We start from the raw sequence: 16162 nt of genomic DNA, 5'->3' as shown, positions 1-16162 counted from the left end.
CTTTGTCTTGTCTATGCTTCAGTGTCATGTGGACTGTTTCTTGGTGCTCTATTCCTGCCCGGGGCGTAGGTGACAGTGGTCCACGTCTCTGGCTGTGGCAGAGAGGTGCGGCAGTTGAGGCTGTCATGTAGATGTCTTCAGACTTCCAATACACCTGAAGGTAAATAGCTTTGGGGCGCTGTGGAAGGGCTGTGTGTGGCCTGGCTGCACAGACCCTGCCTGCACTGCCTTCCACTTGCTAAGCATTTGCACAAAGCAGAGGCGGAAGTGACCTCACTGCATGCTCTGCATGTGCATGGGGGCCTCCAGGCATGGCTGAGGGAAGTGCCAGAGGCCAGTGGCCAGGCGCTGCCCTGCCCTATCGCATGGCATTTTGAGTTGGGCTTATATGAGGTGTCTTAGAAGCCAGCTCATAGAAGGCTTTCAAATTGAGGTTTGAATATCTATATTTCTGTCTCATTCCTAAAAATAAGTTCACTTGAAAGCAAAATTCATTTCTTATAAAGCTCCTGAGGTGGAAGACCATGTATTTGAGAGTAAAAATGACTAAATCGATAATAGAGATCTATTGGTTTTGGTAGGCTGGAACTCATATTTGACATTTGCTAGGAAATAATCCAGCATCAGCAAGCTAAAGGTGTGGTTCCAGACACCCTTCTGTAGAACTTAGAATTTCAGCTGCAGACAACAGGCTTGTACTGTTTGAAGCCTGGTGTGTGTTCACCTTGCTGTGACTGCTGAAGGTTTTCTCGTTTCTGGGTGAGAAGAGTGTGGTGGGTGCGCTTGACTCTAATAGTCTAGGTGGCAGCATGGCACAAAGATGGGAGTGAAGGCCCTGCAGACCCTCCTCTCCCTGCCACATGCCCTTTGCTGGCAGGTGCTGCTCCATGTTTGACTGCACACACAGCTGTTGCACTTGGAATGTGTCCTGCCGGTTTAGGGTGTGATGGTTCTCGGGAGGCAGTGAGCACTGGCGCTGAGCTGCGCTCCAAGCCTGGGACTGCCCCTTGCCATCTTGGCAGAGGTACTCCGTGTCTTGATTGGAGATGCGTGATGTTGAGAAGGTTCACGGAGGGTCCCTCCTAAGTCCTTCAGTTAACTTGTTTCACATACAGAACATTTTTGTTGAAAAACATGGAGGAATAGGGGACTAGAACTAGGAAGGCTAGTAAGCTAATTCAGAACCATTTGGCTTTTCAAAAATGAACCTAGAACCACTCTGGTTCTTGGGAACCTTGTATCCTGTGGACCAGCATCTTCACCCGGGAGGTTAAGAATGACAGGACCCTCTGCCCAGGTAATGAACCTGTACACTGAAGCTCGAGAAGCACTGCCTTAGACCATCTCCCTCATTGCCCAGGTCGGGGAGGCTGCCAGGGCAGAGGGTTCCAAAGCTCAGGTGCATGTTTGATGTCAGTAGAAAAATTCTTACATTTAGCTTACTGGCAACTGGCACAGGGGTTCTTTGTGAATAATGCTTGTTGAACATTTATTTGTGGCACAGTGGTGGGGACATCAGACTGCCTGAGCTGTCACAGTCCTAAGTAGGGAGGTACTGCCCTGCTTCCTTTTGTATGTGCAGATGAGCTAAGGCTCCGAAGTGAAGTGACTGCCTAAGGCTCAGCAGGCTGGAGTCCAAACTGGATTCACTGAAGACAAGGGACAGATACCTGACGCCAGACCAGTTTGGGTAGTGAAGCAGGCTACATGGGCCCTGATGAGATCTGAAGAGCTCAGGTTAAGCGAGGGGACTTGCTCCCAGCCTGAAACCCACAGCTTGGAAGAAACGTGGCTTTGGAGGCCTGACCTGGACAACATTAGTTTTGGTTCTGTCTGGGGAAGGAGCTACAGAGGAGGAAGGCTGGGCCAGTTTTCACAACCCACAGGTAACACCCATCCTAGCTGCTGAAATTCAGATCCCGCAGGAGCTTCCTCATAGGTGTTCTCCATCTGCCACCATCTGTGTCAACTCCCCAGTAGGGGTGGGTGACAGGCTTAAGGTCACTTCCTTTGTGCCCGTTAATAGGCTTAATGGCTGGAATTGTCCTGGGCTCACCTGGGCAGAACATAGCCTGTACCCCAGTACCCAGCAGATTCCTTGGCTGTCACTTCAGACAGCTACTGAAGGTCTTTCTGTCCTGGAAATAGGGGTTGGGGGTTGCTCTGAGGCACCCTCCACCTCTGAAGTCAACACAAACTCCTCCATTTCTGCACCAGAGTTAAAAATAAATGATTTTATTGCGGGGTCAGTGATAGCTGTTCACGAGGGTGTGGAATGGCACATTTCGCCTCTGAAGCAGGGAAGGCACACTGGGCAGTGGGCGAGGAGCTGATGACTCATTGCACTAGTGCAGCTGCTGCCAAGGAGGTGAATCCTTTGAAAAGTGAAAATGACAGTAGCAAAACCATGACCCGTAACCAGTGACGCAGCTTAGCCAAGAGAAGTTTCAATCCCGAGTTCATTCCATACCGCTCTGAAAGGGAAGGCCGAAGCCTTGGCCTGCTGTGTTCGATGATCATCCTTTCCTTGGCTCCCCGTGAGCTTGGAGAGCCCGAGCTGTCCCCAGGCCCTAGGAGCCAGTGGAGGAGCAGCCCTGTAAGAGCAGGGTGTGGCAGCTGTCGCACACACGCACGGGCTTGGGGTAGGAGGGCAGGGCCAGCTCGTTGCTGGAGCACGTGTTGCAGAAGATGTGGCCACAATTTCGGCAGTGGTGCTAAGGGACAGAAAAGCGGCAGTCACAGGACACCAATCTCCCCCGGGGCTGCACAACCCTCCCCAGAGGCAGGTACCAGTTTGGAAGGGGTTCTAAACCTTGGTGTTTGCATTTATGTTCCTGTAAAATCCACGGCGTGTTGGTGGAGTGGGCACTTGCAGGAGGAAGGTTACTGGGCTTGAAGAAAAGAGCCCGTGTCATTCTGTGACCACTGCTCCGCAGGCTGCTCCCGAGGGGAGTCTTGCTTGGTAAACAACTGCCACAAACCTTGGGCACAGTGCATGGCACATGCCTGTGTGGCCTCTGCTCCGGGCTCTATGTCCCTTCTGCCAACCTGCCCACACCATCCAGCTGTGGGCACAGCCAGGCCTGTGAACAAGGCAGCCTCAGGACGGCTGCTTCTAGTTCTGACTGAAATTTGGGAGAGGTTTCACTTCCTCTTCAGTGAGAATGTGCATCCGCAAGGTAGTGGGGTGGGGTGGTGGTGCCAGTGTGGCAGGCATTTCCCCCTTTGGTAGACTCCCTATGTTGCTTAGGGTCTGTACCCTAACCTGTCCTGCCCACCTGGTCAGTCACGGCCCTGTCAATCCTGGACCAAAGGCTGGGTCCAGCACTTTCTGTTCTTGGAATCTGAAGGCAGGTGATATAGGCAGAGGCAGATTCATGGGGAGCAAGTGCCCTGCCCAAATGGCGTGTGAGCGTTTGGTGCCACTTGGATGCCTGTCCTGAGACCTGCTGCCCGTAGGTCCTGTTTTTGACTAAGTTAGGCGGATTTTGGTCCTGTTTACAAAGACTTCTCAATGATATGTTCCCCTAGATCAGTTCTGCACACAAGCAACCTCAACTCCCAAAGAAATCTGCCAATCATTTAAAGGACTGGTGGGGAGAGGGCCTGTGACTGACTGAGCAGGGCCCCCAGAAAAGGGGGCAGGGTGGGAAGCCGTCTGAGTCGGCCATCAGACTAGAGAGGGCCTTTCCCAGAGCCAGAGGAAGGGGAGTCCCGAGCTGGCCCTGGGCGAGTGCGGAGGCCAGCCACATACCTTTCTTCGGGAAATGGAGAACTCCTTCTCACAGTGCTTACAGCGCGTCGCTTCATCGTCTTTCAGCCAAGTGTGGCCCTAGAAAGAAAACGGTGACGGCTTGGCTCCCGATGGACATGTAGCCTAGTATCCACTGTCCCTTCCTAATAGCACCTGGGTTCCTTCTGAGGGACCACCTTTTCTGCAGCTGATGGTGGCCTCACAGGACTGCCTCCACCTGACCACAGCTGGAACGCTGCGCTGCAGACGGGGCCTGCCCCCGCTCTGGCCTCCCAGCCTCCCGTCAGCCTGACACTCACCCACCCCTCTGGAACAGGCAGGACCTGGTGCTCACAACTCCAACCCTGGCTGGTACCCTCCAAGTGGCTCCTGCCCTGGCGGGAGGGTGGAGGGCCAACCCTCTCGGCTGGACTATGACAGTCTGCTACAGTCGTCCTCGCCAAGACAAGGCCACGTGCCACGGAGCTGGGAAGTCCCTGCCACGCGCACCAAGGGTCTCCATTCTGTAGAGGAGGCAACTGGGGCTTTGAAAGAGGCTCTAGAGTCCCGTGTTGTGACTTCTGTCCCCCTGGCACTGTGAGTACTGGGCAGGTCTGGGGACACAGACCATCAGCTCAGCAGTTACTTCGAAGGAGCTTTCACTCCGTCAGGGAGGGTAAAATAAATGGACAGTAACTCCCAAGTCCAGGTGCCTGTACCGTGTTTCCCTGAAAATAAGACCTAGCTGGACAATCAGCTCTAAAGCATCTTTTGGAGCGAAAATTAACATAAGAGCCGGTCTTATTTTACTATAAGACCGGGTCTTTATATATAATATAGTATAACACCAGGTCTTATATTAATTTTGGGGGCAACAGGGTAGGTGCCATCACCCTTTGCTGCCTCTGACCTACATGCACTTGGGGGTGAGTTGCCCAGTTATTAGGTCTCTGTTCCAGGGTTCTCTGGAGGGCGCCTGGGGAAGTGCCTGCCGAACAGCTGCCACCGCAGAGCTGAGGCCCAAGGGCTGGAACTCCCGCCATAGGTGGGACACCCGTTCTCTGAATGACCCTGGGAGGGGGCAGCTTGGGGCATCTGCCCCTCCTTCCCCACTGTCCCCACCCCAGGAGGCCAGCCTGGCACCTGCATTGAGTCACCCGGTCCTCTAGCGCCTGCTCTCAAGTGATGTGAGTCATTCTGTCCTCCCCAAAAGGTCCACACACTTGCCCCGCTCAGGGCTCCCACGTCCCCCAGAAAGGGCACAGGCACTGCCGTGGGGCAGGGTAACCTCTGGCCCCTCACTTGGAGGAAAAGTTCTCACAATATTAAAAAATATCTGCAGACCTTTCTGCCACCTTTGCTTCCTTCATTAGGGCACCTGTGATCTAGGCCTACTGTCATTACAGCTGATGGCAGAGGAACAGGACAGAAGACCTAGGTTCCAGCTGGGGCCTGTCACTTGTTGGCATCAAGTGACATGGCTCTAAGCAGCATTTTATCTGAAAGTGACAAGAACCACCACAAGCACACACTTCCCCACTGCTGGGAGAAAACCCAGGCGCATACAGTGTGTTAGCGGGACAACCAGCAGGAGCGGTTCTTATGCTATGACAGATAATTCAGTACCTTCAGTGCCTTATTGACTTCTTTGATGTCTTCCATCTTCAGCTTTGACCTTAAAAAAAAGGAGAGACCATTCACAGCAGTGAGAGAGGCTCTTAAACTCGAACAAAGAACTCACAGCAGTGGGCTTTGCGAGCAAGCTGAGATGTTCTAAAATGCTTTCTATCCATGTTTTTCTAACCCTAGTCACCTCATCCATTGGCTCACGTACGCTGCAGTCTGAGGCTGCGTCTGTGGACTGAATCTGGCCCAAAACAGACTTTAGCCTGCAAGGGTTGAAAATGACTTTGAAATTATTTCAGTCATTTAAAAATTGAGAATTATCTCAGAAGCCCAGGTTTCTGGCTTCTCTGGGGAACCACTTGCATGTGACATGTGCCTGGTGTGTGTGTGGGGTTGCGGTACTCCTTTATCAGGCTCGGGCTCTCCCTGGTCCTTTACTGCTGCCTGTTCCATCTAGAACATTCAGGCTCAGAGGGCATGGTCATTTGTTTTTGCTCCATTCTTGTTAATAAGAACAATTCATTAGTTGTCTGCATAAAAGACGGACTGAACACGGTCTAAACTGGCAGAATTAAACCAGATAAAACAAAAATAGTGTATTTGTAACTTGGGAGGGAAGGGGAATGACCTGAGCCCTTTCTTAGAAGCTGAGGTTAGCCTAAGCTACTACTGGACGGCCTAAGGGTCAGTGTCAGGGCTCTGACACAGGCTAGTCTTCTGGGGAGGGCTCAGGAAACAGAGCATCAGGGACTTGGGAGACCCCATGGCCCTCAGGAATGACCACGGGCACGGCTTCCCTCCTCGTACCTGCTGTGGAAAGAGGACAGAGGCTGCCCAGGATGGACAGCCAGCCAGGTCAAGAGGGCACCGTGGGCGCATGAGAGCTTCCCTGGGAAATACAACTTAGAAAGAACCCAGAGGTTCCTGCAACAGCTGGGCAGCTGTGTCTGTACTGGGTGGGGCTCTGAGGACAGGCTTTGCCTTCTCCATCACCTGGTGAGGGCTTACGAGAAGGAAGAGGGGAGACAGCACAGAGGCAGCGCTCTGGGCAACCCTGCTTACGTCGCGCAGCCTGGCTGAGGGGAGCCGGGCTGAGGGGCATTCTGTAGCCGGTCAGATGGTAGCAGTTGGGGGCTACCAAGAGCAGGTGTTCCTTTTCCCAATGAGGGCCCACCCACATTTCTGAGGCCCCCACGAGAGGAGGGTGCTCTGTGACTCTGCTTGCCGGCTGTCCAATGTGAAGAGAACAGGCAGGAGAGAAAATGGTGCTAGCTACTGAGAAGGGGGACGCGTATCGGGCCACAGCAGACCATGCCTGAGATGTCCCTCTCTACCTCTGAACATGACGCAAACCCAAGGAGCCAGCTGTGTACCAGCCTCCACTCCTGGTGCTTGTTAGGCTCACAGACGCCCTCAGAGCTGCCTGTGCTCCAAGACGAGGTGGATACTTGGCTGTGCCCACTCTCCAGGAGCCCCTCAGGGAGGGACAGGAGAAGGCAGCAGGCCGGCCTCAGAATGGAAGGGAGGGGTCAGTAGCCCTGAGCTGGTCTAGAAAGACACGGTGAGTGGGGCAGGATTTCCACCTCATCCCCAAAAGGGCCATGCATTTCCTTTCTTCTTAATACTCTTGTGGACCAGCCTACAGCACTGCTTTATGCAGACTTGCCAACTTTCCAGACAGGAAAATCCAAAGGTGGTGCATATCTGTGTCCCACTTGAGTGTTTCTAGTTTATTCTCACGTTAGTCCCATCTCTGGCCCTTACAGGTCAGTGTATTCAGTGCTGGGCCTGAGCCCGGGCTGTGCTGCTCATGAGAACCCCTGTCTCTCTGGTCACCGTGTTGTGTCAGGATTCATGTGGGAGCAGTGAGTCAACCTGGGGTCTCTGCGGGAACGATGCAACAAGAGGAACCTCCGTTTGTCTCTGAGACGGCTTTGCTGGGCACCATTCTGCCCCCATCTGTCAGGCAAGCAACGGGCAGGATAACAGAGGTGGGAGGTAGAGAATGATTCTTGATGGCCTTTTTCTTTTTTTGCTTACGCCAGTTTGAGGTGGATTTCTGTCAGATGCAACCAAGAATCCTGACTCATAAGGGGACAGAACTGCCCATTGGGTTTGGAAATGCAGTGACTACACAAAGGGACAAGTTCCACAATCGGCAGTGTCACCCATCAGACTGTCCTGGCAGGACAGGAACACCAAGGAGAGCTGTCAAGTCAAAAGGGAGACAGAACTGCCAGGGTGTGCTCTGCCAGGCGACAGACAGGCTGGCGGATGAGGGTCAGTCCTGACAAAGGCAGGCGTATGGCGGCAGGCGCAGTTCCCAACCCACAGAGCTGCCCGGGTCTGACTGCAGGCTGAACAAGCAACGCTCTCAGCACCTGTCTGAGGACCCCTGGGACCGAGATGCTGAGTTAGTGAAAGTGAGGGTCCCAGTCACTAGAAAAGGATATCCTTAACAAATCAATTAAAGCTGCAGTGTCCCCGAGGCTTGACTTCCCGGGGAGGGGATTACCCTTGAACAGGCCTCCCTGACTGGCTCTCCCCTCCTGACAACAGGACATAGGTTTGGGGCTCGAGTCACGTGGTGGGCAGGCTGGTGTGGCCGTGGGGAGAGAGGCCCAGTGGCCCTGATGCTGGCGCTGGTGAGGGGAGCAGGTTCTTACTGGCTGAGATGCAGTCCCATTTCTTGGAGGGCTTGCTCCTGCTCATCACAAACCTTCTGTAACTCTGCTTTCTCATCCTGGAGTTCCTGCAGCTCCTAAAATGAACAAACCAGATGCCTGACACAGAATTGAAAGTCCTTTTTTATAAGGTTTAGTAATCACAGCAACAAGCAGGTCAGAATGTTTTTCAAGAGCGAAAGGCAGTTTTCTTGTGTTAACCTCATTAGGGTGATGTCACGGGTGACTTTTCATTAGCTAACTTCTCTAGATCAGGCAACTGGCAGGTGAGGCAGCCCTGCAGCGGGGCAGTGACGTGGGACAGGAAGCAGCTATGTCCATCAGGCACATTCAAGTCGCCCTCACAGGGCAAACAAGGCTTTGCCTATCTGAGTTTCTATTTAAAAACAAAACAAAACAAAAACCTCAAAAAATACACAATGAACCTTATACAGAAATGAAACTTGCATCAGCGAAGGCTCAACTCTTTTTGAAAAGGGCTGGTCAAATTTCCTGAGACTGAATGACCAAGGCATATTTAGGCCAAGATCTGGGTTCTCATCGTGGCCAGAGCACGGCAAGACCTTCTGGAGGCCCTGAGACCCCATGTAGGAGCCGTGCACATGGTGCGTGAGAACCATGAGGAGACAGTGTTGGTAAGGCATGTAATCTGGGGCCAGTGCACCTGGTGGACACAGGCTGACGAGGGCAAAGACGAAGACCCAGGAAAGTGGGGTCCAGGGCAGACCATGGGCAGCAGTGGGCATCCCTCCCTCCCAGCCATCCCTGGGCCTTCTGCCCGAGCCTGTTCACACAGGCTCATGGTACCCTGAGGCTTACTGGTGACATTAGGCACATCATTTTATTTCTTTCTGTGTGTGTAGGAGAGGGTGTGGAATTCAAAATTTAGACCAAAGTATTTTGAAGTGGAATAAAGAGGGCATGTTCCATGACAATGTAGAACTTTCTAGAAGTCCTCTTCTGCCCTCCGTTTCCTCTCCTCCCCTCTCTAAGCCAGAGTGGCTCTTCAGGAAGCGATCCCCACCCCTGGCCTAGTGGGTTCTCATGAGAGGCTCTAAGCGCTTTCCAACAGAAATCAAAAGGGACTTTCAGGCTCATTCAAATTGCGCAGCGGTACCCATTACTGTGTTCATAACAAAATCCAGGTCTGGAAGCTGTCCTGCCTGCCCCAAGGATCCTCCTGCAGAGGTGACGTGTGGGAACGCCGCCTGTGGGTTGGTGGTCCCCTAAGCCTGGCACCAACCCCACCAGAAGAAGCCATGGAGGCCAGAGACACCCTCCAGCTCCCCAGGCGGCAGCCCGCTCTGACCAGAATTGCCAGGCCCCTCGGGCCTTCTGGGGACATGTCTGGTGATTTTATAGTAGGGGAAAAACTGCAGTTTTTCCTTTTAATTTCCTTTTAATTGAGTTTCACAGAAGGTCCCACTCCACAGCCAGACGGCAGTGCTATGCTGGCACCCCCACTTCCCTGCTCTCTGAAGCTTCACCACAGGATCCAGGCCACAGGTGAGGTGAGGCTCCCAGAGGAGGAAGGTGACTCCAGGGAGAGACTACGGGAAGTTAGGGCCCTGGTCCCGTCAGCTTCCTATGGATGGCCCAGAATAGGTGGCTCTTGGGACCCAGGATCCGTGGCCCTGGGCAGAGTGGCCGACCCACCTCTGGGGTGAAGGTGTGGACTGGCATTTGCTGACCATGTTTACTGGTTACTGCTAGTTTGCTCTCTTGCAAGCTCACCACCCATTCTCCACAAAGCAGCTGGTGACAGTTTTCAAATGACATGGGTCATGGCCCTCTGACAGCCTCGTATGGGGCTCAGAAGAAAATCCAAACTCATTCACGTGGCTCTGAGGACCCCGATTGGCTCTGCCCACCCGAGGCCTCAGCTCTGGCACCTCCTTCCTCAGCCCATCACACTGCAGCCATGCTGCCTTCTGCAGCTTCACCGTGACAGCCTCGCACTTTCTGAGGGATGCTCAAATCTCTGCCCGGCAACTCCTTGCTCGTCCTTCAAGTTTCTGCCTGTCACTGTTTTCCCAGACCATCCCCCAATTACTCTCTTCACAGCACTCATCACTGAATCTCTGGTTTGCTCACTGGCTCCGGGGATGTGGGGACAGCACCCCCATCCCCGAGCTGCCGCTGCTGGGCCCGGGTGTGCTAGCAGGCTCTTCAGCAGGACGTTCTGGAGATGCCAGAAGCCCTTTCCTCCCAAGGACAGGCCACCTTACCTTCTTTAATCCTTCTACTTGCTGTAGTTCTGCTCGGAGTAGAGACGAGGTGTCTTTCTCACACTGTAATTCTCGCTGCAGAGCTTGTCTTTGCTCCTTTTCTGATTTCAGCTCTTTCTCTAGACTTGAGCTATTGTCCCAAAGTGAACGTGAGTTAGTCTCAATGGGAGATTTTCATGGAAAATCCACAGCCCAGTTTACCACCCAGGAAATGGGGAATTCACAGGACTCTGAACTGCCATGTGAGCCTCCAGACCCTTCAACAAAGCATGGCCACAAGGTTCCCTCTCCTCCAGGGCCACCTGTACTTCCATAAGACCGGGGACACATGAGAGCAGGGGAAGAGCTCTCGGATACCTGCGAACACACCGCAATCCCCACTGACATGGAAGAGAGCACAGCGCTTATTTTGTCTTTTCCACCCTGGAGCGAGCTGACACGGGAGGATGCTGGGGGTCCGGGGGGGACAAAGAGTGCGCCTCAGCTGAGGGTCCCTGGAGACAGCACGGAGCCCGAGGCTGGTTTCTCACTTCTGAGATGGTGAAAGCAACATCTCTCATCATCGACCTTTTTACTTTTACTTGGCACACATGCTCTCACCCCAATTCTGCCTTGCAGGGGAACCCTGGAGTGGGCCACCAGGACACTGCCTCCCACCCCCCGCCCCACCCGCTGGGGCACCTACCACTGCCCGTGCAGCTGGGACAGCTGCTGCTGCAACGCGCCAGTCCTGCCGCCCAGCTCCTGCTGCAGCGCGTGGCTGCGTGCCTCAGCGCCCTGCCTCGCCCGCTCCGCCTGCTGCACCCTAGACAGAGGGACAGAGCTGTGGGAAGGCCCAGTTCTCACGACTTAAGGAATGGATTGCTCATATTTGTGCTGGTATGCATGTCTTCTTTTATTTTTAAATGAATATATGGTAAAATTGATGTGTGTGTGTGTGTGTGTGTGTGTGTGTGTGTACGTGTGTACAGTTCCATGAGTTTTAGCCACAACGGCCACCACGATACAGCACAGTTCCGTCATCCCTGAAAACGCCCTAGTGCTGCCTCCCTCTTGCTACCCCCCGACCTGGCAACCACTGCTCTGCTCTCTGACACCATGGCTTTGTCATTTTGAGAATGTCATAGAAATGGAATTATATTTCGTATAACCTTTGGCTTCTTTCTCTCAGCATAGTATGGCTGAGATCAAGCCAAGTGTTCGTGTGTGGCAATTCTTCCTATAGCTGAGGAGTATTTCAGTGTATAGAGCCCCGGTTGGTTTATCCATTCCCCCGATGAAAGACATCTGGGATGCTTCTAGTTTTTGGCAATTATGAATAGAGCTGCTACGAACATTTGTGGACAGGCTTCCATATGAATGTAAGTTTTTATTTCTCTTGGGCGAATAGCCAGGAGTGGGACTTGGGTCATACAGTAAGAGTATGTTCAGCTTTATTCTAAGTAACTGTCTTCCAAAGTGGCTGTGCCATTTTGCACTCCCACTACTAATATTTAAGCTCTACTCAGCCCGTAGCCTGGCCAGCATTTGGTGGAGTTGTCATTAGCAAAATACTTTGCAGCTCTAGTGTGTGCAGTAGCCTCCGAGCGTAATTTTAACGTGCACTCTCCTCATGGCTAGTGATGTGAGCATCTTTTCGTGCACTTTTCGTGCCATCCTCTGTAGGAAAGTGTCTGTTCAAGTCTTTTGTCCATTTTTAAATGGAATTGTTGGTTGAGTTCTGAGAGTTCTTTATATATTCTGGATACAAGTCCTCTGTCAGATATGTGAGGTGCAAATTTTCTCCCAATCTGTAATTTGTCTTTTTACTCTCTTAACCATGTCTTTCACAGAACAAAAGTTTACATTTTGATAAAGTCTAATTTATCAAGTTTTTTTCTCATGAATCATGCTTTTGTGTCATGTCTAAGATCTCTTTTTGTAACCCAAGTTCACAAAGATTTTCTCCTATGTTTTCTTCTAATAGTTTTAAGTTTTACATTTAGACTTATGATCCATTTTGAATTAATTTTTTTATAAAGAAGTGAGGCTCATTTTTTTGCTTATGGATGTCTAACTGTTCAACATCATTTACTGAAAAGACTATTCTTTCCCCATTGAACTGCCTTTGCACTTTTGTAAAACATCAGTTGCCCATATTTGTGTGCGTCTATTTTAAGACTATTCTGATCCACTCTGACTCGATGTTGAACTGTGACAGTGACGAGGAGCTCACCGGAGAGTTCTGACCCCCTGAGAGGACAATGGGACACAGTAACCCAAAGGCTGATTAAGTGAGTACGTGCTGAGGTAAGTGGGGAATCCAGCCCCCTTGCTGCGCAAGACCACAGACCTTAAGGACCGCCATCCCAACCTGTCTGCACTTTTGAGAGAGACTGTAAGTCCCCAGGCCCAGAGTATGCCCAGCACCTTCAGGGGAACACCTGCCAGGGGGAAGTGATTACCTTTGTTCCATCTGTTTCATGCTGGACATAACTTGATTGATTTTTTCTTCAAAAGATGTGATGGCTTCATTCTTCTGCTGTAAGCTGCTCTCTGCATCCTGAAAAAGCAAGGCAAGAGGGTCAGACTCTGCGTCTCCCTCACTCCCAGTTAAGCAGGGTTTGACTGTTTACCTGGTATTTTTATAACACTTTCAAGAGTGTTTCACGAACAACTACTCTTCTCCACAGCCCTGGAAGCACACATGGCTATAACTAAAGCAATACTTGTGGGTAATTTTTAACTTTTTAAAAACTTATTATTTTTAAAATTAAATTTAGTGGGATACCATTGGTTAACAACATTATATAATTTTCAGGTGTATAAGATATTAATTCGACATCTGTGCACGTTATAGCATGCTCTTTACCCGAAGTCTAGTTTCCTTCCATCACCGTATGTTTGACCCTCCTTTACCCTCTTCACTCTCCCCCTACTTCTCCTCCCCTCTGGTAACCACCCTTCTATTGTCTGGATATGAGTTTATTTTTGTTTATTTTGTTAGTTTGTTTGAAACTAACAAAGGAGAGGAGATATTTGCAAATGATATCTCTGATGAGGGGCTAATGTATAAAATATATAAGGTACTCATATGATTTAACATCAAAAAGATAAACTGATTAAAAAATGGGCAGAGGATCTGAATAGACATTTCTCCAAAGAGGACATACAGATGGCCAATAGACATATGAAAAGATGCTCAACGTCACTATCAGAGAAATGCAAATTAAAACCACAATAAGGTATCACCCCACACCTGTCAGAATGGCTATCATCAGTAAATCAATAAACAAGTGTTGGTGAGGATGTGGAGAAAAGGGACCCCTTGTGCACTGTTGGTAGGATTGTAAATTGGTGCAGCCACTTTGGAAAACAGTATGGAGGTGCCTCAAAAAATTAAAAATAGAACTATCTTATGACCCAGCAATTCCACTTCTGGGTATTTATCTGAAGAAATCCAAAACAATAATTTGAAAAGATATATGCACACCTATGTTCATTGCAGCATTATTTACAATACCTGAGATATGGAAGCCACCTAGGTACCCACTGATACACAAATGGACGAAGAGGAGGTGGTGCATATATACAATGGAATATTACTTGGCCTCAAGAAAGAATGAAATCTTACCATTTGGAAGAACATGGATGGACCTAGAGGGTATTATGCTGAGTGAAATAAGTCAGACTGAGAAAGACAAATACCATATGACTTCATTTATATGTGAATCTAAGGAAGAAAATAAACCAAACAAAACAGAAACAGATTCCTACATACAGAGAACAAAATGATGGTTGCCAGAGGGGAGGGTGGTTGGCACTGGGTGAATAAGGTGAAGGGATTAAGAAGTTTAAATTGGTAGTTACAAAATAGTCATGGGGATGTAAAGTACAGCATAGGGAATATAGTCAATAATGTAGTAACTATGTATGGTGCCAGGTGGGTACTAGACTTATGGGGGGATCACTTGTTAAGCTATATAAATGTCTAAGCACTGTGCAGCACACCCAATTAAACTAATACAATATTGAATGTCAACTGTAATTGAAAAATAAATTTTAAAACCTTCATGTACTCAAAATGGTCCAGTTTCAGACAGTATAAATACTTTAGAATGTTGGCGTAGAGGAAGGAGGATGGGAGTAGGGATGGGAAATAAAAGGAAATAAGAAAATAGAGAGGGGGCCAGGCCAGCCCAGTGGTTCAGGTGGTTGGAGCGCTGTTCCTAACTCCGAGGTCACTGGTTCGATTCCCACATAGGCTGGTGTGCTGCGCCCTCTACAGATAAGATTGTGAACAACAGCTTTCCCTGGAGCTCGGCTGCCGTGAGCAGCCAGAGGTTGGCGTGAGCTGCCCCAGGCAGCTGTGAATGGCCGACCCAAGGGGAAGCGCAAGGCTCATAATATCAGCACAGGTCAGAGGAAAAAAGAAAATAGAGAGTTGTTTTATTATAATGTGTTCCAAACTGAGGGATATGCCTGTTCCCTGAGTGCCTGAACCCGGTGAGGGGGCGTGGGGGTGAGAAAGGAAAATAAGCCACCAGAGGATGTGGGCCCGTGCGGCCACAGGAAATCTAACCGTTGCAGCACCGACTCAGCAGTCAGGAGTCTGGCACTGTCAAGCAGACGTTACAAGCTGGAGAGCTGGTGACCCTTGTTAGTTACGGCAAACAGTAAAACTGTCACTGGCCCAAACTTGGCAAATGGAGTCCTTGCCAGCCATGCTCCAGGGGGTGGGTGTCAGGTGTGAGAATGCCAGTATGTGCGGCCGGGCTTGAATCAGCACTGTATACAAGAGGCGTGCAGAGAGAGAGGCAGGAGGAGAGGCCAAAGGTAAGGGCCTCCCAGGTTAGAAAAGCCGCTGCTGCGGACCCTCACAGGGGACTCAAGGCTGCGCCGAGGACGCTCCTGATGCCCTGCAGCAGAGGTCAGGTTAGAGTGCTTCCCTTACCCCTCGGTCAGCTGTTTGAGGGGACTGGCCATTAATATGAGAGACACTGGTAGAGCAAGGAAGTGAAGGGGGAACAAAAACTGGGTTTAATAAATCAGTCAATAAACTTTGGTCACGGGCACATGGACTGAGTGGAAATGCAGAGCGGAGGCAAGGACTGAGGGCACTGTGCTGTCACCACCATGAGTCAGGCCTGCAAGGTATCACAACTGATCCCTGACACAGTGTCCAGGCCGGCAAAGCGGCACCACAAGAGGCTGGCCAGAGAAACTGTGGAGCTGCCTGGAAAGCCCTGCTCCCCAAGAGCCTGGTAATGTGCCACAGACGACGGTGGGCTTCTCAGGGGCCATAGAGGAAGGCTGAAGCAGGGGAGCTAGACAGGCTAAGAAATGGTGTCCCCTGCCCACCGGGCAGCTTTCACACTTCCTGCCCACAGGATGCGATTGCCAAGGTCGCTTCCCTGTTCGCCCTTCCAAACAGGCACTTCTCCTGGGTACCCTGTTTGTTCTACCATTAGATGCTGAGCGGGCTGGGTTAATGTGAGAAACACAAAGGTCTTGTGGTTCAAACATAGGCTACGTGGGCCCTGGGCTGCGGACGTGGAGAGCCTGGGTGGGACTGCCTAGTAGCTCTGAGCGGCCGACTGTGGTAGGGACAAATGTGTCTGCCAGCTTGTGCTCCCCTACATCCGACCTGTAGCGGAGAAGTGATGGGCCCAGGCCCCAGAGCGTGGCCCTGCTGACTAGCCTTTGTCTATGTGACCGAATGGAAGGATGTGTGTCACTTGTGTGTCACTGCCTGAGTGCAAATCCCTGGCACTGGACTTCTTCTTTTCTCCCCCCACCTCCTACTGGCAAGAATGGTGATGACTAGAGAAGCCTACAGAGCTGGAGCTGCCATTAGCTGGGTGCCTGAATGACCGTGGTAGCCAAACTGCTGGTCTGAAGTGCTTTCCTTG

General features: G+C 51.0%; 1 protein-coding gene across 3 annotated transcripts in view; it reads right to left on the bottom strand.

Moving 5' to 3' along the window:
* Window positions 1-2159: 2159 nt before the first annotated feature.
* Window positions 2160-16162, bottom strand: part of RUFY1 (RUN and FYVE domain containing 1) — a 43569-nt gene continuing 29566 nt past the window's right edge. Inside the window, exons 12-18 of one of the 3 annotated variants that reach the window (XM_033096666.1) lie at window positions 12716-12813; window positions 10957-11094; window positions 10272-10401; window positions 8026-8120; window positions 5360-5408; window positions 3755-3832; window positions 2160-2714 (exon numbers count right to left, since the gene is read on the bottom strand). In XM_033096666.1, the coding sequence (XP_032952557.1) occupies window positions 2571-2714; window positions 3755-3832; window positions 5360-5408; window positions 8026-8120; window positions 10272-10401; window positions 10957-11094; window positions 12716-12813 (732 nt within the window). In that variant the 3' untranslated portion in view covers window positions 2160-2570. The remainder of the gene's footprint in view (window positions 2715-3754; window positions 3833-5359; window positions 5409-8025; window positions 8121-10271; window positions 10402-10956; window positions 11095-12715; window positions 12814-16162) is intronic. The other 2 variants (XM_033096664.1, XM_033096665.1) reach the window with 2 other exon arrangements.

The sequence above is a fragment of the Rhinolophus ferrumequinum genome, chromosome 24 (assembly GCF_004115265.2).
Source record: "Rhinolophus ferrumequinum isolate MPI-CBG mRhiFer1 chromosome 24, mRhiFer1_v1.p, whole genome shotgun sequence".
NCBI classification, from domain to species: domain Eukaryota; kingdom Metazoa; phylum Chordata; class Mammalia; order Chiroptera; family Rhinolophidae; genus Rhinolophus; species Rhinolophus ferrumequinum.
The sequence above is the reverse complement of the archived record's forward strand: the minus strand, read 5'-3'. Positions and strand labels throughout refer to the sequence as shown.